Source organism: Crinia signifera, chromosome 1 (genome assembly GCF_055691185.1).
Source record: "Crinia signifera chromosome 1, ASM5569118v1, whole genome shotgun sequence".
NCBI lineage: Eukaryota > Metazoa > Chordata > Amphibia > Anura > Myobatrachidae > Crinia > Crinia signifera.
The window spans coordinates 76,313,721-76,337,977 of record NC_139217.1 but is presented as its reverse complement, the minus strand read 5'-3'; the positions used below and the strand labels follow the sequence as shown (position 1 = coordinate 76,337,977).

Sequence of the window (24,257 nt, the reverse complement as noted above, 5' to 3'; positions counted from 1 at the left end):
AGGAGGGGGTGGGGCTAAATTGTACTATTTGCATATTTAGCCCCACCCCTCCTCGCAAAAACTCTTGGATCGCTGTAATTCAACAAGGGGGCTGGACAGCTGCCGGGGAGATGCAGAGGGTGTGCCAGAATCCGGGAGGATTGCCCACCTTTCCGGGGGGCCAGGAGGGGGACCCGATTTCCGGGACCCTCCCGGCCAATCCGGATGGGTAGGCAACCCTGTCCTATGTCATTCACCATTCCCTTGAGCAGTGTAAAGAGTAAATCTGGATTACATAAGGTGACCTACAGCCCCTTCCATTCCTTCTCAAACCAGGGTAGGCCACCCTCTATGTCTGCTAACCTGAGGAAGCGACAATGAATACAGGTAGACTATGATGGCTTCTGGGCAATAGTTCTAAAGTCTACAGGTCGATACCATACGGCCGACATGCAAACATATGGTCAGCATGACAATAGTCGACAAACAAAAAAGTCAACATGACTTTAAACCTTTGAGTGCCAACATCTTTGTGAGAGATGCTCAAAAATATCTGCTAAAAACGCCAGCTTCACTCACATTTGTTATATGAATTCAAATAGAAAATGTTGTGTAAAAAAATATTATATTTCCTATAAAAGGTAAACATTACAGGTCATTATGGTGAATACAAATGTTTGACAAATTCACTTGGCACTCAAAGGATTAAAAAATTATAATTTTTTTCTGTTCATACATTACCATCTATGTCAGGGCTGGGCAACACCGGCCCTCCAGATGTTGATGAACTACACATCCCAGCATGCCTTGCATCAGTTTCAGCATGGCCACATAGCAAAACTAATGCAAAGCATCCTGGGATGTGTAGTTCACTAACATCTGGAGGGCCGGTGTTGCCCAGCCCTGATCTATGTGGACTCCTATTGGGAATAATTAAGTGCCCTGCCCGAAGCATGGCAAGTGAAGTAAGCCATGCCAGGGGGCACAGTACACACTAATTTGGGGGCCCATGTGCTGAAATCTACAAATTGACACCAACAATACATGGAAAACTTCCGTCAACCTTTTCATATGTTGATAAATTCCATGTCGACCATTTGGGATCAACATAGCCACCATTGACCTTTTAGATCAGGGCTGGGAAACCTTTGGCCATCCAACTACGCATCCCAGCATGCCCTGCAACATGGTCAAATAGCAAAACTGATGCAGGGTATGCTGGGCTGTGTAGTTTAACAACAGCTGGAGGGCCAAAGGTTTCCAGCTCCGCTTTAGCACACAAACTTTTATGTTGCTAAGGGACAGGGTTATTATCATGGGTGGTTGGTCAGACCTGATCACAAAGCTGCTTTTTTCTCTAATGGACAAAACCATGTAGCACTGCAGGTGGGGCAGATGTAACGTGTGCAGAGAGAGTTAGGTTCGGGTGAGCTATTGTGTTTCTGTGCAGGTTAAATACGCTCTGCTTTATTTTTACACTGCGATTTTAGTTTGAACACACCTCACTCAAATCTAACTGCACATGTTACATCTGCCCCACCTGCAGTGCAGCATTGTTTTGTCCATTAGAGAAAAAACAGCTTTGTGATCAGGTCTGAATAATCCAATACAATTTGATTTTTTACAGGTAACACTCCTTAAATGCTGCTGGACACCTAGATAAATGCAAATTGCCTAATACAAAAAGAAAAAAAAAGGACAATACAAAAATGTAGCTGCATGCACAAATTATACTAAGCAAACTAAACATAACAGGTGCATACACAAAACAAATGGCCTAAACACACAACAAAATGAAGGTATGGATGTGTATTTATTGCATGAAATGACAGTAAAAAGGCATTTTATTTACTTTGTTGTTTAGTCACATTTAGTTATCTATGAGAACGTGTCCCCACCAATTATTTTTCCCATTTCCAAATAAATGTGCCTGTACGGGGCAGCAATGTTTCCACTGTACATGTAATATTGTAATTACGATATGCTTAACTAAAAAGAGATTATAGCATTTACGAATTTCCGCCATGACCCTTACTGGAGATTCACACTGGCTGCATCATTGTAGATTTACTTTTATTTAGTGGAATAAAACAATACTACATTGCACAGTAGGTATTTTATGTACAAAAATATTAAGAAATGGCTTAAAAACACTGTAGGACAAGGTCTGCTACATGAGTGCAACCCCAGTTCTATTCCAGTCCATGTGGGTGAATGGTGTGGCATGCCATCACAGGGTGGCGCTATGTGTACGCACCATACTGCTCTTTCCGTAGAGAATCCTTTCCATCTTCAGGGGCTCTCTTCACCTGAGCCAAAGTTATTTCTTTCTGTTCCTTGGTCACAGAATCCAGAGACTGTAATAATCAAAAGCCACAGTTAAACATATGTAGGGCAAAGAAACCTATAGATAAGTCCTCATATACTTAGCGTCAATAGGACACGAGACACCTGGAGCGAGTGGACCACCAGGTACCTTGCAACGCTGATAGAACCAGGCGTAGTCTCAATTTGATGTGATTAGGCCACACAGGGTTTGTGCTGCACAGTCCAAATTTCAAATAGGGGGGCCACACTCACTGCTACCAACTGTGATCCCACAAACTGACAGTCAATGGGTGTGGCTCTCCTATTTGAACTTTGCACTGTGCTGCAGCCTTACTCCTGGAGCCGCCACTGGACTCTTGGATATCTGTGTGCGACTGAGTCTATATACTTAGCACAAGGGAACTTAGGGGCCCAAAAATGTTATCAGCAACCCAACCGATGGAAATTCACAAAACAAAAGCAGAAGTTACTGTATACAAAGGTAGTTCGGTACTTGTGTATTATCACGGCACCGCAAAATCGGCCGCAAATTGCATGCAAAAATCGGATGCGATTTAGTGGCAGGTTTGCTGCCGATTTTCCGCAATTTTCTACCGATTTACATGCTATTCTAGCCTTGCACACCCCCACTATCCAAGTCAGCCGAATCGTGGCGAGCGCAGCGTGCCCCGCGAGCGGAGGCTGTACGCGTCCTCCCGACCTGTCCATACCCCCACTATGCCTGTTGGCGTGGAGTTGATTTTATAAAGTGTGGCAAGCGCAGCGAGCCACCGAGCCCAAAACGTGGCGAGCGCATGCGGAAAATGATCCCAAAGCGTGGCGAGCGCAGCAAGCCCCGCGAGGGGACGCGGAATACATGTCAAGTAATCCGTGTCCGCTCGCCACGCTTCGGGATCGTTTTCCGCGCCAGCTCGTCACGCTTCGGGCTCGGTGGCTTGCCACGCTTTATAAAATCATCTCCACGCCGACGTGGATAGTGGGTGTATGAAAAGGTCGGGAGGACGCGTACCGCGCGGGGGTGTGCAAGGATGGAATAGCATAGTGGGGGTGTGCAAGGATGGAATAGAATGCAAATCAGCAGAAAACCGCGCAAAATCGGCCACAAGACGGGCGAAGTTCCCCCTCGCAAATCGGCCGCTAAATTGCATCGCGGATCGAATCGGCCGCTAAATCGTATGTGATATCGTATGCGATTTAGATGAAATCGGGCACCGTGATAATACACAAGTACCGGTAGTTCATATTATAACTTGTTCTAACTAATCTCCATCTTGAGGAAATATGTTCTTCTGAATATCTATTTAAAATGATAAGAACTGCCTGTACTATAATATATTGAAATATACCGGTCTCGATTGGAGAAGATGCACACAACAATTACATAACTGTATTTCACATTGTAACTTATTCTGATTAATTCATAATTTGAACTAATTTCTAAAATACACGATGAGTGTCCTTATGTTGCATTGCTCCAATAAAAATATTTAAAAAATAGGTACTTGTTTCCTAGCACGGCCACAATCGCGTCCATCGTGTACCTTAAAGTTAAGGTACACGATGGACGCGATGGACCCGATTTCCTTTGAAATCAGGTCCATTTTGCCGGCAAAGGCAAAATCGGGGGCATCACGTCGGTCGCGTGCATTAACATGGCCCCCGATGCGACCGACGCGATGGACGCGATTTTGCCATAGGCTTCAATGTTAAAATATTTTTAACATTGAAATCGGGAGCATCGCGTCGGTCTTGTGCCATTATAATGGCACAAGATGAGATGGACTTGATTAAGTCCATTTTACATAGGAAACAATGTGAAATGGGGCAATATGACCCATTTCACATTGTATATGGCCCCGTCATGGTTAAAAAGTTACGCAACCCCATTGTGAGCGTCACCCCACAATTGACGCCAACCCGAAGTGTGGCGAGCGGCGGCGGTGCGTGTCCTCCGACCTTTTCATACCCCTACTATCCACGTCGGCGTGGAGTTGAGAATATAAAGTGTGGAGAGCGCAGCGAGCCACCGAGCCCGAAGCGTGGCGAGCCCCGCGAGGGGACGCGTATACCTGTGAAGTTATACGTGTCCGCTCGCCACGCTTCGGGCTCCGTGGCTCGCTGCACTTTATATTCTCAACTCCACGCCGACGTGGATAGTAGGGGTATGAAAAGGTCGGAGGACGCGCACTGCCGCCGCTCGCCACGCTTCGGGTTGGCGTCAATCGTGGGGTGCCGTTGAGGGGGTAAAATTGGGGGTCTGGGGAATACTTTACATTGAATCCAATGTAAAATAGGGTCCCAGGGGCCCTATTCACATTTGATTCAATGTAAAAATCGGGTCAATCGCATCGCATGCGATTTGGTCGCATGCGATGCGACCGACGCGATTTTTCCGTCACGATCACCCCGATACAAATTGGTGTGGCCGTGCTAGGAAACAAGTACCAAAAAATGAATAAAAATAAGTCATACAAAGCTCATTACCCAGTGCATGACCAGCGAATTGGCATCCACTTCTTGCCCGTCTTCTTCACCCTTCCCATTCATAGTGAGTTCAGTTGTACAGACAGATGGCATAAACTCTATACTGGTCACAGCGGATGTTTCCCTGCTTACGCCAACAGGTGGCACTGAATCTGGAAGAAAGTTGTAAAGACAACATAAAACCAAATGTACGGCAGCGATCACTCTACAAAGCTGCTACAATAACACAAGAAGCTCAATTCATTTTTTTTTTTTTTTCTTATTTGTAGTGAAACTGGACCACCGGGCAGGCGTAATGGGTATGGGTAATACTGTATGAAGGTCGACATACTGTACAATAAGCTCGGCACGCTATTCTATTCTCCCTCCACGCCCTAGTGGATGGTAGGGCATGAAATACCGCCTGTCGGCACAAGTTCGGCTAAAAAACACATAAAACTCATGTCGACCTTTTAACTATCGAGCTTGTAGACATTAAGTGGTTTACCTTATGTACGTCAACCTCCATAGTGTCCGCATGTCAGCTTAATATAGCAATGAACATAGTTTGAATATGCACCGGTGGCGGACGCTATAGGGTTACAGCATTTACAACCCCAACGTTTTCTAAATGATCGCTGCAACAATTACTCCCTCGCGGGCAAGTGATACTACTCAATAAGTAACATTCTATTTTGGTATAAATTGCATATTGAAGAATGAGCTCTATAGAAATAAAATTATTATTATAATAAATAAAAAATTTTGATCAGACCTGACACACTAGGTCGGTAATGGCCAACCGGTGGCTCTCTAGGTGTTGGGAAACTACCAGCTGATTGGTGGAAGAGTATGCTGGCACTTACAGATTGGTCAGGTCGGCAATAGGGAGACGCTCCATATAAACCAGTGATTTTCAACCTTTTTACCTTGCGGCACACTAAATAAGATTTTAAAATTGCCAAGGTACACCATGAGATCCCCACAGGGCAAAACACATTGGTGCCCACAGGAAAAAAAAAAAAAAACCTATTCGCCCCCATATAAAAAAAAACAAATCACACTGGTCCCCACAGGTAACAAAAATAAAATACATTGAAGAGACCAGTAAATAACAGTTGAACTGGTGGTGGCTGGAAACTGGTTTGAGCATCTCTCGATCTGTGGGCACACTTGAGAACAGCTCAAGGCACAATGGTTAAAAAACACTGCTATAAACTATAATCTTGCCAAATCGCAATTTTTTTAAGTTACATGAGGGTACACATGACCCTGCATTAAATCCATTCAAGTTTGGGGCATATAATACACACCTAGGCCAGCCGTAAGCGATTAATACATGTAAAGTTTAAATATTATTGTGACTATATTTAAATTAACTACAAAATATAAATGACAATCTAAGAATCAGAGACCACAGAAGACATAAATACATTTGGATACGATATACTTCTTGCAGCATATGGGGAAAGAGTAATACAACCACCAATACCACTACTACCACCAGTATAAACACACAAACCTTCAGTCATCTGCTCCATGTGGTTGAAGTCTGGGGACAGCACAGAATCCACTTGGTTTGTGTGATTTGCAACTTGAGAGAAAACCTGGAGGATGAAGAAAGGTTTAAATGTAAAATACAGCAAAACAGATGGAGAGATTTATCAAAAGGTCAGTTTTGACCAAATCTCCACTTGTTCAGTGGCTAATGGCAAATGGGGGCAACTTGCGAATAGCAGCACTTTTCCAACCACTATTGTTACAGACAGGAATGTGTAGAAATGGTGATTTTACTCTGCAGATGTTTACAGTGATTCTTATTTCTTCCATCTTTTTAATATGATGTATGGATTTGAGTCTATAAACAAAACTTCCCTTTGATAATTCTCTTTCTTGGTTACATAACAATATACTGATGCAGTGGCGGAAGTTTGTCCTAGTTGCCCGGAGGCAAGATTAATATTGGTGCCCCTCAAATAGCTCAACCAGTAAGGTGTCTGTCTCCAGGTCATGGGTTCTAATACAGGATGTTACACTTGCCAAAATGATGTTAGGAGGAGGTCAGCCATAGAAGCGATATCAACGGTTTTCAATTAACTGATTCAAACTCGCAGGGGAGGAGAGGTGCCCCCTTGGGAGCAGAAGCCTGGCAGCAGATGACTCCATTGCCTCCCAGATTTACACCTCGGTAATGATGTGTCATACACTGTGGCTTCAGTCTGGCCTAGGCACTCCGCTTCCGGGCATACAAACAAATGACAAAACTACTTTTGCTAAATGACATTGATCTATTTGATGTGCAGCATTTGTGCATCTGTGTGCGAATGAGTCTGAATATGTGTGAAGTGCAACCATTGCGGCGACCATGTTGTTCTCTTACGCCAAGTAGCACTGTGCTTCATATGCAACTTAAAAGTGTGCAATCAAAGGGGTACATTTACTGAAGTTTAAAAAAATAAAGAGTTGTTGTTGCCCCTAGCAACCAATTAGATCATCTCTATCATTTCTCTTTTGCATCCAAGAAAATCATAAAATCTGATTGGTTGCTATGGGCAACATCACCTCTTCCTTTTTACAAGCTTTAGTAAATTTACCCCAAAGTCTTAGCCAAGCATTTCTAGTGCACCGTGATTAGTGTTTTGCTGCATATGCGCTGGGTAAGCTGCTATATTTATATAGTGTCCTGTCCTCACCTCTGGTTCCATGACAGAACTCTGCACATTTGGCCTTGCCAGGCTGAGTTCAACTGAAGAGACGTCCATCTTCACCTGCGCTGCTGATCCATCCACTCTGGCAACACCTTCAAACCTCTGTGACCGAGTCAGTGATGGGGCAAAGGTAAGAACATCGCTGCCATTGGGGGTTTCTCCATTTTTACTAACTTTCCCATCCACCTAAACAGGCGTTAAGCAAAAACAGGTAGAAACTATTACACTATACATGAACTAAAGACAAAGTAATAGATGATAGAAAGACAGAAAAACATGAATCCCAGGAACCATAAATGAGATCAATAGTAGAATGTTGTCTTCAGCAGGGCCAAAATCGGGGGGGGGGGGGGGGGGGGGGGGTGTAGTGTGTCCAATCCCTGAACATTATACCAGCAGTGTGACCCATCCCCAAACATTATACCAGCCAATGTGACCCAACCCCAAACATTATACCAGCAGTGTGACCCATCCCAAACATTATACCAGAAGTGTGACCCATCCCCAAACAATATACCAGCAGTGTGACCCATCCCCAAACATTATACCAGCAGTGTGACCCATCCCAAACATTATACCAGTAGTGTGACCCATCCCCAAACATTATACCAGCAGTGTGACCCATCCCCAAACATTATACCAGCAGTGTGACCCATCCCAAACATTATACCAGTAGTGTGACCCATCCCAAACATTATACCAGTAGTGTGACCCATCCCAAACATTATACCAGCAGTGTGACCCATCCCAAACATTATACCAGTAGTGTGACCCATCCCAAACATTATACCAGTAGTGTGACCCATCCCCAAACATTATACCAGCAGTGTGACCCATCCCCAAACATTATACCAGCAGTGTGACCCATCCCCAAACATTATACCAGTAGTGTGACCCATCCCCAAACATTATACCAGCAGTGTGACCCATCCCCAAACATTATACCAGTAGTGTGACCCATCCCAAACATTATACCAGAAGTGTGACCCATCCCAAACATTATACCAGTAGTGTGACCCATCCCAAACATTATACCAGAAGTGTGACCCATCCCCAAACATTATACCAGCAGTGTGACCCATCCCCAAACATTATACCAGTAGTGTGACCTATCCCAAACATTATACCAGCAGTGTGACCCATCCCCAAACATTATACCAGCAGTGTGACCCATCCCAAACATTATACCAGCAGTGTGACCCATCCCCAAACATTATACCAGCAGTGTGACCCATCCCAAACATTATACCAGCAATGTGACCCATCCCCAAACATTATACCAGCAATGTGACCCAACCCCAAACATTATACCAGCAGTGTGACCCATCCCAAACATTATACCAGAAGTGTGACCCATCCCCAAACATTATACCAGTAGTGTGACCTATCCCAAACATTATACCAGCAGTGTGACCCATCGCAAACATTATACCAGCAGTGTGACCCATCCCCAAACATTATACCAGCAGTGTGACCCATCCCCAAACATTATACCAGCAGTGTGACCCATCCCTAAACATTATACCAGCAGTGTGACCCATCCCCAAACATTATACCAGCAGTGTGACCCATCCCCAAACATTATACCAGCAGTGTGACCCATCCCTAAACATTATGCCAGCAGTGTGACCCATCCCCAAACATTATACCAGTAGTGTGACCTATCCCAAACATTATACCAGCAGTGTGACCCATCCCCAAACATTATACCAGCAGTGTGACCCATCCCCAGACATTATACCAGTAGTGTGACCAGTCCCCAAACATTATACCAGTAGTGTGACCCATCCCAAACATTATACCAGTATTGTGACCCATCCCAAACATTATACCAGCAGTGTGACCCATCCCAAACATTATACCAGTAGTGTGACCCATCCCAAACATTATACCAGTAGTGTGACCCATCCCAAACATTATACCAGAAGTGTGACCCATCCCCAAACATTATACCAGCAGTGTGACCCATCCCCAAACATTATACCAGTAGTGTGACCTATCCCAAACATTATACCAGCAGTGTGACCAATCCCCAAACATTATACCAGCAGTGTGACCCATCCCAAACATTATACCAGCAGTGTGACCCATCCCAAACATTATACCAGCAGTGTGACCCATCCCAAACATTATACCAGAAGTGTGACCCATCCCCAAACATTATACCAGCAGTGTGACCCATCCCAAACATTATACCAGCAGTGTGACCCATCCCAAACATTATACCAGCAGTGTGACCCATCCCCAAACATTATACCAGCAGTGTGACCCATCCCCAAACATTATACCAGTAGTGTGACCTATCCCAAACATTATACCAGCAGTGTGACCCATCCCCAAACATTATACCAGCAGTGTGACCCATCCCCAGACATTATACCAGTAGTGTGACCAGTCCCCAAACATTATACCAGTAGTGTGACCCATCCCAAACATTATACCAGTAGTGTGACCCATCCCAAACATTATACCAGCAGTGTGACCCATCGCAAACATTATACCAGCAGTGTGACCCATCCCCAAACATTATACCAGCAGTGTGACCCATCCCCAAACATTATACCAGCAGTGTGACCCATCCCAAACATTATACCAGTAGTGTGACCCATCCCAAACATTATACCAGTAGTGTGACCCATCCCAAACATTATACCAGCAGTGTGACCCATCCCAAACATTATACCAGTAGTGTGACCCATCCCAAACATTATACCAGTAGTGTGACCCATCCCAAACATTATACCAGAAGTGTGACCCATCCCCAAACATTATACCAGCAGTGTGACCCATCCCCAAACATTATACCAGTAGTGTGACCTATCCCAAACATTATACCAGCAGTGTGACCCATCCCCAAACATTATACCAGCAGTGTGACCCATCCCAAACATTATACCAGCAGTGTGACCCATCCCAAACATTATACCAGTAGTGTGACCCATCCCAAACATTATACCAGTAGTGTGACCCATCCCAAACATTATACCAGAAGTGTGACCCATCCCCAAACATTATACCAGCAGTGTGACCCATCCCCAAACATTATACCAGTAGTGTGACCTATCCCAAACATTATACCAGCAGTGTGACCCATCCCCAAACATTATACCAGCAGTGTGACCCATCCCCAAACATTATACCAGTAGTGTGACCTATCCCAAACATTATACCAGCAGTGTGACCCATCCCCAAACATTATACCAGCAGTGTGACCCATCCCAAACATTATACCAGCAGTGTGACCCATCCCAAACATTATACCAGTAGTGTGACCCATCCCAAACATTATACCAGTAGTGTGACCCATCCCAAACATTATACCAGAAGTGTGACCCATCCCCAAACATTATACCAGCAGTGTGACCCATCCCCAAACATTATACCAGTAGTGTGACCTATCCCAAACATTATACCAGCAGTGTGACCCATCCCCAAACATTATACCAGCAGTGTGACCCATCCCAAACATTATACCAGCAGTGTGACCCATCCTAAACATTATACCAGTAGTGTGACCCATCCCAAACATTATACCAGAAGTGTGACCCATCCCCAAACATTATACCAGCAGTGTGACCCATCCCCAAACATTATACCAGTAGTGTGACCTATCCCAAACATTATACCAGCAGTGTGACCCATCCCCAAACATTATACCAGCAGTGTGACCCATCCCAAACATTATACCAGCAGTGTGACCCATCCCCAAACATTATACCAGCAATGTGACCCAACCCCAAACATTATACCAGCAGTGTGACCCATCCCAAACATTATACCAGAAGTGTGACCCATCCCCAAACAATATACCAGCAGTGTGACCCATCCCCAACATTATACCAGCAGTGTGACCCATCCCAAACATTATACCAGCAGTGTGACCCATCCCCAAACATTATACCAGCAGTGTGACCCATCCCCAAACATTATACCAGTAGTGTGACCTATCCCAAACATTATACCAGCAGTGTGACCCATCCCCAAACATTATACCAGCAGTGTGACCCATCCCCAAACATTATACCAGTAGTGTGACCTATCCCAAACATTATACCAGCAGTGTGACCCATCCCCAAACATTATACCAGCAGTGTGACCCATCCCAAACATTATACCAGCAGTGTGACCCATCCCAAACATTATACCAGTAGTGTGACCCATCCCAAACATTATACCAGTAGTGTGACCCATCCCAAACATTATACCAGCAGTGTGACCCATCGCAAACATTATACCAGCAGTGTGACCCATCCCCAAACATTATACCAGCAGTGTGACCCATCCCCAAACATTATACCAGCAGTGTGACCCATCCCAAACATTATACCAGTAGTGTGACCCATCCCAAACATTATACCAGTAGTGTGACCCATCCCAAACATTATACCAGTAGTGTGACCCATCCCAAACATTATACCAGCAGTGTGACCCATCCCAAACATTATACCAGTAGTGTGACCCATCCCAAACATTATACCAGCAGTGTGACCCATCCCAAACATTATACCAGCAGTGTGACCCATCCCCAAATATTATACCAGCAGTGTGACCCATCCCAAACATTATACCAGCAGTGTGACCCATCCCCAAACATAATATCAGCAGTGTGACCCATCCAAAAACATTATACCAGCAGTGTGACCCATCCCCAAACATTATACCAGCAGTGTGACCCATCCCCAAACATTATACCGGCAGTGTGACCCATCCCCAAACATTATACCAGTAGTGTGACTCATCCCAAACATAATACCAGTAGTGTGACCCATCCCAAACATTATACCAGCAGTGTGACCCATCCTCAAACACTATACCAGCAGTGTGACCTATCCCAAACATTATACCAGCAGTGTGACCCATCCCCAAACATTATACCAGCAGTGTGACCCATCCCCAAACATTATACCAGCAGTGTGACCTATCCCAAACATTATACCAGCAGTGTGACCCATCCCAAACATTATACCAGCAGTGTGACCCACCACCAAACATTATACCAGCAGTGTGACCCATCCCAAACATTATACCAGTAGTGTGACCCATCCCCAACATTATACCAGCAGTGTGACCCATCCCCGAACATTATACCAGCAGTGTGACCCATCCCAAACATTATACCAGCAGTGTGACCCATCCCCGAACATTATACCAGCAGTGTGACCCGTCCCCAAGCATTATACCAGTAGTGTGACCTATCCCAAACACTATACCAGCAGTGTGACCCATCACCAAACATTATACCAGTAGTGTGACCCATCCCCGAACATTATACCAGCAGTGTGACCCATCACCAAACATTATACCAGCAGTGTGACCTATCCCAAACATTATACCAGCAGTGTGACCCATCCCCAAACATTATACCAGCAGTGTGACCCATCCCCAAACATTATAACAGCAGTGTGACCAGTCCCCAAACATTATACCAGTAGTGTGACCCATCACCAAACATTATACCAGCAGTGTGACCCACCAACGCACACCAACCATGCAGAGTGCCCCACTTAGATACATTGGGTGAAATTCAATAGGGTGAGAGATTTAGAAAGTGAGAGATTTGGTGAGAAATCTCCAGTTTTTTTAAAGCAGCAATTATTTACATTACAAAACCAGTTTGATTTTGACGTGTAAATGATTGCCGCTTTAACTTTTAGCGTTAACAACATCACATGTCCTGGAACCTAGAATCAGTTTGCACACGCCAAGATGTTCTTAGGATACTTAGTGCTATGTGCACCTTGTTAGGGCAGTAATATATATGGGAGTGTTCTGCACACCTACTATGTCAGCAATTATGACCCATCCTTTATTGTACACACTGTATCTGCATAGTGCAGACATTATGCCAGTCAGAAGTGTTACACTAACAGTGTTGCTTTGTTTGTGCTTAATACAAACTTGACTATTACTGGATTACACCAGAAGCTCTTGCACAAACCACAATCCATCTGAGCATTTCCTTGATCATTAAGCCACATACACATTAGACGACTAGGGGCACCACCGATACAGATAGTGATATCGGCAGTGGCGCTGTTCAAACTAGATAGTGTGTACACACTGAACAATATTGGTTACCAATATCCTTCAGTAACATCACCTGCACACGGTCGTGGTCACATAGCCAAATTTACTGGCATGCATGTTCTGACGAAGAAAGGGAAGGTGATTAACAAATGCTTGATAGTGTATATCGTTAACGATGTTAAGTGTACACAGTAGACTTTGTTTAAAAAAAAAAAAAAAAGATATTGCTCAAAAGGGCCCTTGTGGACGATATCTTTTAAAATGTGCTAAAACCTGCATGCCGGGGTACCAATGCAGGGGAGGGGGGGGGGGGGACTTCTCTCCGCAGCACTGTGTGAAGGATCTGTCACAGATCCCTCCCAGCAATCCCCGCAGCTGGCGCAGTCTCAGACACGGAAGTCCAGCACTGGAGGCGGATCACAAAGGACAGCTCTTATCGGAAGAATGCAGAAACAGTCGAATGGCCGCGATTTAGGGGGGTGGTGGATGTTAGTGCACCACCCAAAATATTCCATCAGATCACAAGGCAAGAACACATACAGGGGCAGATTTATTAAGCTTGGAGAAGAGATAAACTGGAGATAAAACGGAGAAAAGGTAAAAGGAGATAAAGCACCAGCCAATCAACTCCCAACTGTCTTTTTCAAACACAGCTGATTGGCTGATGCTTTATCTCCTTTTACCTTTTCTCCGCTTTATCTCCAGTTTATCTCTTCTCCAAGCTTAATAAATCTGCCCCACAGTTAGAAATGCCTTCAATAAAGGGTTGCATATGAACCTAAGAGAAAGACATGCCGCAATTATAACCAAGTAAACCGCTATGCATTAATGTAAAAAGGCAGAGAATACAAAAAATACATATACTTTGCAGGAGAAAAATTTGCATTTTTCACTCTTTATTACAATGACGCCAAATGAAAATGATTAGGAATGTTTACATGTTAAAAAAAATACTCTCCTGAATAAAATGGAAATGACAAAAGTGGGATGTAAACATTAACTGCAAACAAACAAACGAACTAGTGAAGGCCTTCGACTGTCAAAAGGTTGAAACCATTGGTAGAAAACTATTGATGGTTGAGCTATCCATGGCTGAGTAGAGTATACGACTACACCCCACATCCTGTCACCTCACCCTCACCAATGTTCCTTGACATTGAAGTTGCCATCACTATCAGCCAGAGACCATCCATTGTTCATCAATGGGCATTAATACACACAACTAAGACATAAAGCCCAAATGCATCAAGCAGTGGCCATTGGTCACCTTTCCTATATGGGTATGTAATACCCTGAGGCAAAGTGTCTGCTTCGACCTTATGGACATTGGGTAAGACTGTCCCATCCTTCTGTCTCATTAGAAGACCTCAATGGAACCATAGACTTTACCTTGAATCTCTTCAGGACCTGCTGGGTGTTTCTCGGCTGGGAGTAAGGCTTGGGTGTCAGCATAGGCACTGCCTTTGAGACCATACTTTTTGTTGGGGATGTGCAAACTGCTGGTGTTTTCAATTCTGATTCATCACTGGGAGATATCATCGCCTCCACCTTAGTAGTGAACTTTGGAGATGGCAATGACGGCTGCCTCAGGTACTTCAGTGGGTTGGGGTCCTCTGATGAGGAGAGTAAGCCTGGCTCTACCGAATGGCTTCTCTCCAGGATTTTTGGCATCACTAAAGTTTCCAGGACAGCCTCACTTATTGTGAACCTTTCGATGTACTTCTGCAAGATCTTCTCCGCTTCCTCTCGTGACTTGGCATTTTTGTAGGCTTCATGCAATTCTTTTTCCCGCCGCTCTCTGGTGTAACATACACATAAATAAAATCAGGATTCATAACAGTTACCAACATATTTTTTCCTTTGCTATTTATAAGAGGAACAAACTTGGTTTTAAATTTCGACTTTTTTAATCATAATCATCAGAATTGTAGAGAAAAGAAAACACAAAAACTGGCCTAGACCTTAAAACATCTTGCAAACTATTCAGACAAATTCAGAGCAAACCACAAAGGAAACCTACTTCTCTTCTACTATTTCCTTGTATGTTTTAATGCTTTTTCTCCTTTCAGAGGAGTCATCTTCTCCACGTAGAACCTTCTCCATCTTCTTCCTTTCCTCTTCCTTCTTTATCAAATCCTGTGACGCACTTCTCCTGCGGGTCTTCCATCGGGCTAGGTCCTTCAACAATACAAAGCATTTTGAATAAGAAAACAGATGTTTGTTCTCTAAAGAACACACATACAGTTATAAAATGAAGTCAAAAGTTAATTAATTGATGCAAAAAAATTCAACAGGAGAGAAAAACAAAAAAAAGATTGTCTGATGTATTTATCCAGTATAAACAATAATATAAATATTAATATATGCCTCTTGGCTTTGATTCCAACCACGGCTAACCTGTGTGGAGGCTGTCCATTCACCTGCATACTTATGTGTAGATTATTTATTTATTTACAGTTTCTTATATAGCGCAGCATATTCGCGCTTTACAATTACATCAACAGTGATGAGACAAACTGGGTGATGACAGACAGAGGATGGAGGGCCCTGCTCGCAAGCTTACAATTACATCTATTTAGCTACTGACAAAAATATACACACACACACACACACACACCCTATAGTCCTTAGTTTTGCATTTGTGTACATATGGGCCCTTATTCTAGTTGACTCAGATGGCTGCGTATTTTCAGATGGCCACCGAGTGTTCTTAGCCCCGTCTACCGTACGGATCGCGAGTGGATGTTTCATGTGAACAACTAACCCATCTGTGGGAACCTCACCCATCCTCCGATGGTCGCCGACCATCAAATGATGGACCAAGCGGTTAGGCAGCACCAGTGCTCCAGACCACTCAGACATTTCTCCATGTGAAAGCAGGGATATGGGCTGGCAGTTGGCATCCGGCTATGTTAGCTGCCCCCGCGCCCCCCCCCCCCCCCCACGTGCATCACGTCCGGATTACCATAAGTACTCCCAGCGTTTTCATGGGAACGCCCATGAAACTCAGGGCGTACGCATATGGTAATGAGCCCAAACAGCCTGTACGGAATACACGCCGTATTCGGATGTGCACGGCGTACGCACATGCGCAGAAACGCCTCTGCACATGAGCAAACCCAATACATCGGCCGTCCGACCGAACACGCAACTGTCCGACTCAATCAGAGTAAAGCCATGGTTTGGACTGAAGTGAATATTATCTGTAAAACTCTGCAAACTATCCCAATTGGTAAATAATAATAATAATAATGTTTAATGCTAAACGGATCAGCTATTTAACCCATGGCATCTCCATTTGTAACCACAGTGTCACTCTGCTGTAGCTGCCATGTAACATAGTCAAATACAACATTATGAATCAGAAACAAAAGATCGGGCAGGATTTGCACAGGCACTTGTGAAGCATTTTAACCATGGCTTGGAATATTACATGAATAGCATGTTAGACTAATAACAAGAACTAAAGCTACCTACATTTTGCCATGTGTCATCCTCTTCCTTGAGTAGGTCATTGACAAACTGTAAGTGGTCTTGGTGAGCTTTGCTGTGGGGCAGCATATTCCCCTCCTCTTCATACCTCATGTCGCACATGCTTACACTCCTGTACAGTACACAGAAGAAAAAAAAAAACACCAGTTAATTTCCATTTGCATGCATTATGTAAATCTACCACTAGGTGGCACTAAATGTTAAATGCTACTGTAAATACAGAAATTTGCAAGAAGCACGTGAACATGACATTCCAGGTTAGTCCAGTAGGAGGGGAGACATTTGTGGGAGGAAAAAAACAAAAAAAGAGTTGGAATGTATCTCAGTCAGTGTTATCTTGAAGCACACATGCCAGTTTATAGTTAAACTTAAGTGCGGATAATAATGGATCAATAGGTTGACAATAGCAATATGCTATTTAATAAATGCAATTGTGGACCCCTGAAAATTAGCAGAAGAAAATAAAATAAAACAATTCTGTACTAATTAAATAAATGATAGATGTAGGAAAAGCACCATGACAAACTCTGCTAATAAATAACAGGCAAATTGGCTTCGCTAAGTGCGCAAGGTGAAGTGTTTCCCCTATGCCCAACAGCTAGTAAAACACGCACCTGCACAAATACACTTACAATGTGTAATTACATTAAGTGGTCATACGTGTTTATGTTGGCAGGCATGATGGAGGTCTTGTAATGGTGGTCAGGATGAAGTCATAATGAATACAGATGTATCCATATACATCTAGCTTCCTTGCACATTAAACAGCCTTTCTAGTTGCTCCATGCCATGGCGTGACTCAGTAGTGCAGAGCGTATTTGCTTGCTTCTCACTCCTTTACATTGCATTTTATTCAAAAATGGTGCAGATTGCATTCACGAGCAGCTTCTGCTGATTTAAATGATATGTGGCATGCCTATATTTTGTATGTGGCTGCAGCTGTATCTGCACATGAAATGTAACATTACAGTGCTTTCTTGTAAAACCCTATAGCGCAGCATTTCATATGATGATACTGCACTCACACACAGAATGTAGGCATGCTGCATATCACTTTCGTCATCAGAAGCTGCTTGTGTGTTCTATAGGTTTCATTTCATTAATTAGATAGACTGCAGAAGAAAAGGTTGCACGCAAATACACTCAGCGCTGAAGAGTCACATGGAGCACATAGTAAAAACCACACGGAAGTAAGAAAACAGACCGCAAGCTTTAAATAAAGAGGGCATAGACTGGATTCTCATGAAAACTGGGGCAGGCCACAATATGGGGGTACTAGGAAAAGTTAAGAATACAATTTATTGAAATACATAACTGCACAATGCAGCATAATAATAATAATAATAATAATAATAATAATAATAACGATAATAATCCTAGCACCACCATAAGACTCATTAATATATATGAGTGTATTAAAAAAAATAAGCTCAATTTCCACTAATTTCATTTACAACTTAAACAGAGTTCACATATAATAGGTGAACTAATACACAGGAAATTCCAAGTCTTCATTCGCTAGGTTTGTTCCCCTTTACAGAAAGTAATCCCATCCGTTTTATATGTAATCTAGCATACATTCCAAGCTAGATGTCATAGCTACTCATTCTCAGCATCTTGACATTGTACAGTAGATGATAATTGTACGTGGGTGAGGTCTCACTGCCCCCATCTGCTAACTACAGTAATAGAGAGCAGTAGACTTCCTTTGGAACAGAACCCGTTTGAAGCCCAGACTGAATGATTTGAGACAGTGTCTCTGAATACCACTCAGATAATACCCTTTGATTTTCATCATGTAACAAAAGCATATTGCTGTGCGTAATAGTTTACATTTCCATCATCCCTTTTGTACTAAATTAGACAGGATATTCTATTTCCTGCACATCAAACAGGTCACATAAATGGCAGGAGAACAGTCCTTCAAGCAGCAGAAGAAAGTGTGACGCCGTGATTTCATGCGACTCTCCAAACATTTAATGTAATCAATTACAAGGAGGAATACGGCAACGCGGAGATTGTCTGTGTTACGTATGATGCTGGTTTTCCAAAAACCTAATAGAACAAAGCCAACAAAAGTCCTGCATATAATAAGGGATCTGATGTTCTACCAAACTCTCTTGTAAACTCCCTTTCCTCTTATGGTAGGAAGACTTTACTAAACTGTTCCTAGTGGGCAACCTGCTTACATTAGGGAGCCCCCTATGATAACTGCCAGGGGGAGATAGGGGAGTAATCAATATACAAGATTAAAAAAAAAGTTAATAAACTTCAAAATTCTTACAAGAATTATTAAATAAATAACAGATTCCTAAATGCAGCTCATCCTCTTCTGCATCCTGCATCCTGTACAAGAATATGAACCAGAAATAGTATATGTTTCTTTGTCAGTTGTGCGTAGTTATACGTCTGACATATTACTGCTCTTCATGTACTGTATATGGAGAAGCAACTGCACAGATCAGTATTAGAACCAGGTTTGACAATGTGAAATGTCACATGGTCTAATCGTAAACTCATCATCAACTCAAGAGATGAAAAACTGATTATATTTTGGTACTAGAGATTGGTTTCTGGAGTATATGATTACACAACTGATGACTCATCTATATCCATCCATCCACCTCTGTGGTGCTGTCAGCGGCCACTCCCGACCGGGTTGGCACAAACACCTCTATGTACACTGCAGCCTCCACCATATACTGCCCCTATATACACTACACCCCCATTCTCTACCACATTCTGCACCCCCACCATATACTGCCCCTATATATACACAATGCAATTCCATAGCCGTCCATATAGTTCCCCCTATATACAGGGCATCCCCCTCCTCCATATGCTGCTCCCGCCACATACAGCAAACTTTATACCATATACTATGCTGCAACCCCAGGGTACTTGTCATCCCAGGATTCGGCAACATGTAGCAGCAGTAACCAGTAGACAGAATCTGGAACCACCAGATGATCTTGCAGCACTCAAGAGTGGGGACGTGTGTTGTCACTTATGTGCGCGGGGAGATGGTGAATCAGTCTGTCAGGAAGAGGTGAGACCCTGTGTGGGGTGAGCAATGTGGTGACCCGGAGGAGCAGGGGTCAGTGCTGGGACTGTAGATGAGAGGGCGAGGAAGAGGCACATCACTAGCTCAGCTGCTTTATATACATATACTAAGTCAGGAGGGATGAGGTCCTGTGCTCGCCACCCTCACACAGGCCATGCACAGACGCTTCTGGTGGCTACTGGTCTCCTATAGCAACCAGACTGACCCGGCTCCAACAGCAGGAGTTCCATAAACCCGGCAGCTCCTGTGTGATCAGTAACTGCCCTCCCTATAATCTGGCGTCCATTATTTTGATGGGCTTTTAATTAGTTTGGTTTTTAAATGTAAAGGGATTATTCGTCTATATACGGAGATCAACATTTCTAGTCTATCCTCATGAACCAAAATCTCAGCTGACTGGGGGGACATTTAAGTACAATACGTGTAGTAAGCCTCCCCCCAAAAGAACAGCGTTACAAAATTAATTCATACATAGGGTTACCCCCTCATCCCTTTAATTCTGGACTCATATTAATTACACAGGTTCTGTGGTCGATTAAAACCAGGTGAAATGAAGTCTTGAAGTTAGCCAGCCATAGAACCTGTGTAATTAATATGTGTCCAGAATAAAAGGGATGAGGTGGTAACCCTAAACATACATCTTACAGAACTATATATTTAAATGCCAATAATTCTACTGACAAACCAGTGGCGTAGCCAGAAATTTTCTCCAGCTGCCCAAAATAATTTGGCACCCCCCCCCTTCCCCCCATAAAGGGGCGAGTCAATGGACTATGGGTGCCGCTGGCTGAGCTGACAGGCGACCCAGGCAGCAATGAGCGCTGAGCTGATCCCACTCTGTGCATATCTAATGAGCAGGGACCCAGCACAGTGCATATTTACAGAGAGGGTCCCTGCGCTCTGGAACCTGCTCATTACATATGCATGGGGTGGGGACCCGCTCCTTCAATATACACTGCGCTGGGTCCCTGCTCATTAGATATGTACAGGGCGGGACCAGCTCAGCGCACACTGCTGGCTGGGTCGCCTGTCAGTTCAGCCAGCGGCGCCCACCACAGACCCCTTTGGTGCTGCTCCCCCAAGCCGCCGCGGGGTCTGCCACAAGTGTAGCTACGCCACTGTGAAAGACGAGAATCAAACATTTGCCAGGTTTCCTCTTTTCTTACATCATTTTTTTTTGTAAGGAAAGACCCGTTCCCGTGACATTGGTATGTACACTATTCAGTGTGCTTCTGCCATGGGATGACGCCAGGGGAGTGACTGTAAGCGGTTCAACTACATCTGCCCACATACACCGTTTAGGCACGATCATTACATTGTAACCAAATTGTATATCATGTCAGTAAAACATGCTTAACCCTTTGAGTGCCAAGTAAATTTGTAAAAATAGGTGTCAAAATTGCCAAGCAAACATTTTTATTCATCATAAAGACCTGTAACGTTTTATCTTATATAGGAAATATAATCTTTTTTTTACACAACATTTTTTATTTGAATTTTTATAACAAATGTGAGCGACGCTGGCATTTTTAGCGGAGATTTCGCACATCACGCACAGATCTGTTGGCACTCAAATGGTTAAATAATGAATACTATTAAATTATAAGAAATCAAAGTCCTTTAATATGCAGGAGACGTAGAATATGATTGGTTGCTATGGGCAACATCCCATGTTAGTAAATTTACCCCTTAAGTGTTTAAAATGAAAACTTTGTACATAAAATACATACAGAGATAAAAAAAAAAATCATCATCACTGCAAAGTTAAGCCAAACACGCTGGACAAGCATAAGAAAGCTATAAGCAGAAAACACACAGCTTAAGTGTTAGGAAAGTGGCAAAATAGTCAAATGCTGCATGCGGGTCAAACTCTAAACAAGTTAGCAACTCTACCTGGTGTGAGATATGAGCTTATTAGTATAGCACATTTCATAGCTCTGTACATTAATGCAGGAACGTATCTTATATCAGGACTGCTGCTCGTGGCTGGAACATATTCCAGCCCTCCCTTAAATTTAAATTTGTTGCATTTGAACTCATGCAATCAAAATGCAGTACGCAAAAAGTACGCCTAAAAAAAATAATGAATCATTTGTCTCATGCTAATAGCCTCTGTCCTGTTACTGCCATTAATACATAGTATTCAGGTGACAACTGTATGAAACACGCAATGCACGTTGGCTGTATAATGACTATTAATATAATGTGGAGCAGGACATGCACTAAGTTGTTACAGGAACACTTCAAGCACAAAAGACAAACTTACTCTGCGTCATCTGACAGAGCAGACCGTGTGCTGAATCTACAAGATCAAATGTACAATTAGATTTACTTGCAGGAAAGTATAAATAAAAGTTGCATCAGATCTTACAGTGATGTCCGTATGGGTTCCCCTTTAAACAGAATGTAAAAATTACATCATAATCATATCTCAGTGCTTGTACAACCTAAATGTCACCTTTTACGGACCCATATGTTATCACTTCAATAAAGTTTTAATAAAAAAAAAATAAAAAGTAATCTGTAAGTCTGCAGTGGAGTTTGTAGGAGATGTTGACCAGTTTTCAGAGTTCAGAGCTTACATTTACCTGTAACACCTTATTCCCCTCAATTTAAACTCCTTATGAGCCTCCAAATGCAAAGCAAAGGGAACAGGTTCCTTTAACTATGGTACATAATTTGGGAAACAAAAAAGGGTTTTATGGGCTGGCATTCATGGCCTGTGAGCCTCAGGGGATGCTATATGTCCTGATTTTTTATTTCAAAATGATGGGTGCTCTAGAACTGACAAAACAATACAAATAAATAACTAATGCAACCAAAGAACTGGATTTGCAACATATTTCCCGAGACATTGTATAGAGAAAATATAGAGGGAAAGTACGACTTTTATTAAATCCACCTCTATTGAACTATTATAATAAGTGCAACTTTGTTTCTAAAATACAATTAGCATGGATCTGAGTAGGAAGACAAGAGCTGAAATAGGTGGCCAGCAAACATGAAAACTCATACAATATATCTATCACCATTTGTGCAGCAATATATATATATATATATATATATACATATATATATATATTACACACACAAGACTCATTTCTGGAACATTTAGCTTGTACAATGATAAATCGGTCAGAGAACTAGTTGCTGACAAATTATCTGACCTCGATAATTCAGGGTCACAGCTTTCATGAGATTCCTGTTGCTGGGATTTAGGATCTGCACTTATGGGACTGGCCTGAATGGGGTGGCAAGTTGGTTGGCTCATCCGATCATCTTTTATTTCAATTGGGTCTTCAGCCTTGTTCGGGTGGAGCAGCTTTGGTGGATCCTCAGACCTTACAGGTGTAGGGGCTTGGGGAATACTATTTTGCATAAAAGGGTTGGTTTGGAGATTGTTAAGGAAGTAATTTAAGAGACTGTTACACACAATGTACTATATGTTATGTCTTATAAAATGCATCCAATAAAGAAATTTCAAGACAACATAAATATTACCACTTGCAAGATTTACAAATACCACTTTAATATTATAAAGTCATTTGATACTAATCTTCTTATAACAGATGTACCAAAATCCTCAATATACATTCATGCTCACATGAGAACTCTTCATACACCCTTCAATCAAAGGATAACATATGACCTATACATCCCAGTTACATAGATTTATGACTTGTGGCCAAAACAAGTCCTCAATATTTCTTTAGTGGGTCTATGGTAACTTAACTTTTTTCTATGTTACTGATCCCTCTCATTAAGACATATAAAAGCTCACTGCAGTTTCTGTGAATGCAAAAGGGGTCTGACCTCGCTAGTGCCTTCTCCTTGGGGGCCACGGTGCAGGATTTGTCCTCTGCTTTTTGTTGTAAAGAGAATGGCACAGGGAGGAAGTGAGATAGCGTTACACCAGATTGTTTCGGTGTAAGCGGAATTCCTCTGATCAGTATGTCAGTTTTTCTTGGCTCTGGTGTACTTCTGTCCTTCTGCAATCCGTGGTCTTCTTTACCAACATCTTCTACTAAGGCAGTAGGTGCGACATCAAGGCTGTTGTTAGGGATAGCACTGTTTGTTTCCATGCCACTGGAAGGTAGAACATTACTCCTACAGGAACAGTTGACAGGTTGTAGAAACTTGGTGGACCTTTCAAGCACACAACATGCTTTTTCTTTTGGATCAATGTTACGTTGTCA

General features: G+C 43.0%; 1 protein-coding gene across 6 annotated transcripts in view; it reads right to left on the bottom strand.

Moving 5' to 3' along the window:
• LIMCH1 (LIM and calponin homology domains 1) overlaps nt 1-24,257 on the bottom strand; it is a 240,229-nt gene that overhangs the window by 21,896 nt on the left and 194,076 nt on the right. For 3 of the 6 annotated variants that reach the window (XM_083165773.1, XM_083165775.1, XM_083165774.1), the window contains exons 9-16: nt 22,328-22,363; nt 16,983-17,109; nt 15,526-15,683; nt 14,895-15,303; nt 7,464-7,664; nt 6,293-6,377; nt 4,792-4,943; nt 2,237-2,336 (exon numbers count right to left, since the gene is read on the bottom strand). In XM_083165773.1, coding sequence (XP_083021899.1) covers nt 2,237-2,336; nt 4,792-4,943; nt 6,293-6,377; nt 7,464-7,664; nt 14,895-15,303; nt 15,526-15,683; nt 16,983-17,109; nt 22,328-22,363 — 1,268 coding nt within the window. Of the gene's footprint in view, nt 1-2,236; nt 2,337-4,791; nt 4,944-6,292; nt 6,378-7,463; nt 7,665-14,894; nt 15,304-15,525; nt 15,684-16,982; nt 17,110-22,327; nt 22,364-23,228; nt 23,430-23,874; nt 24,154-24,257 lie in introns of those variants that run through there. The other 3 variants (XM_083165777.1, XM_083165778.1, XM_083165776.1) reach the window with 3 other exon arrangements.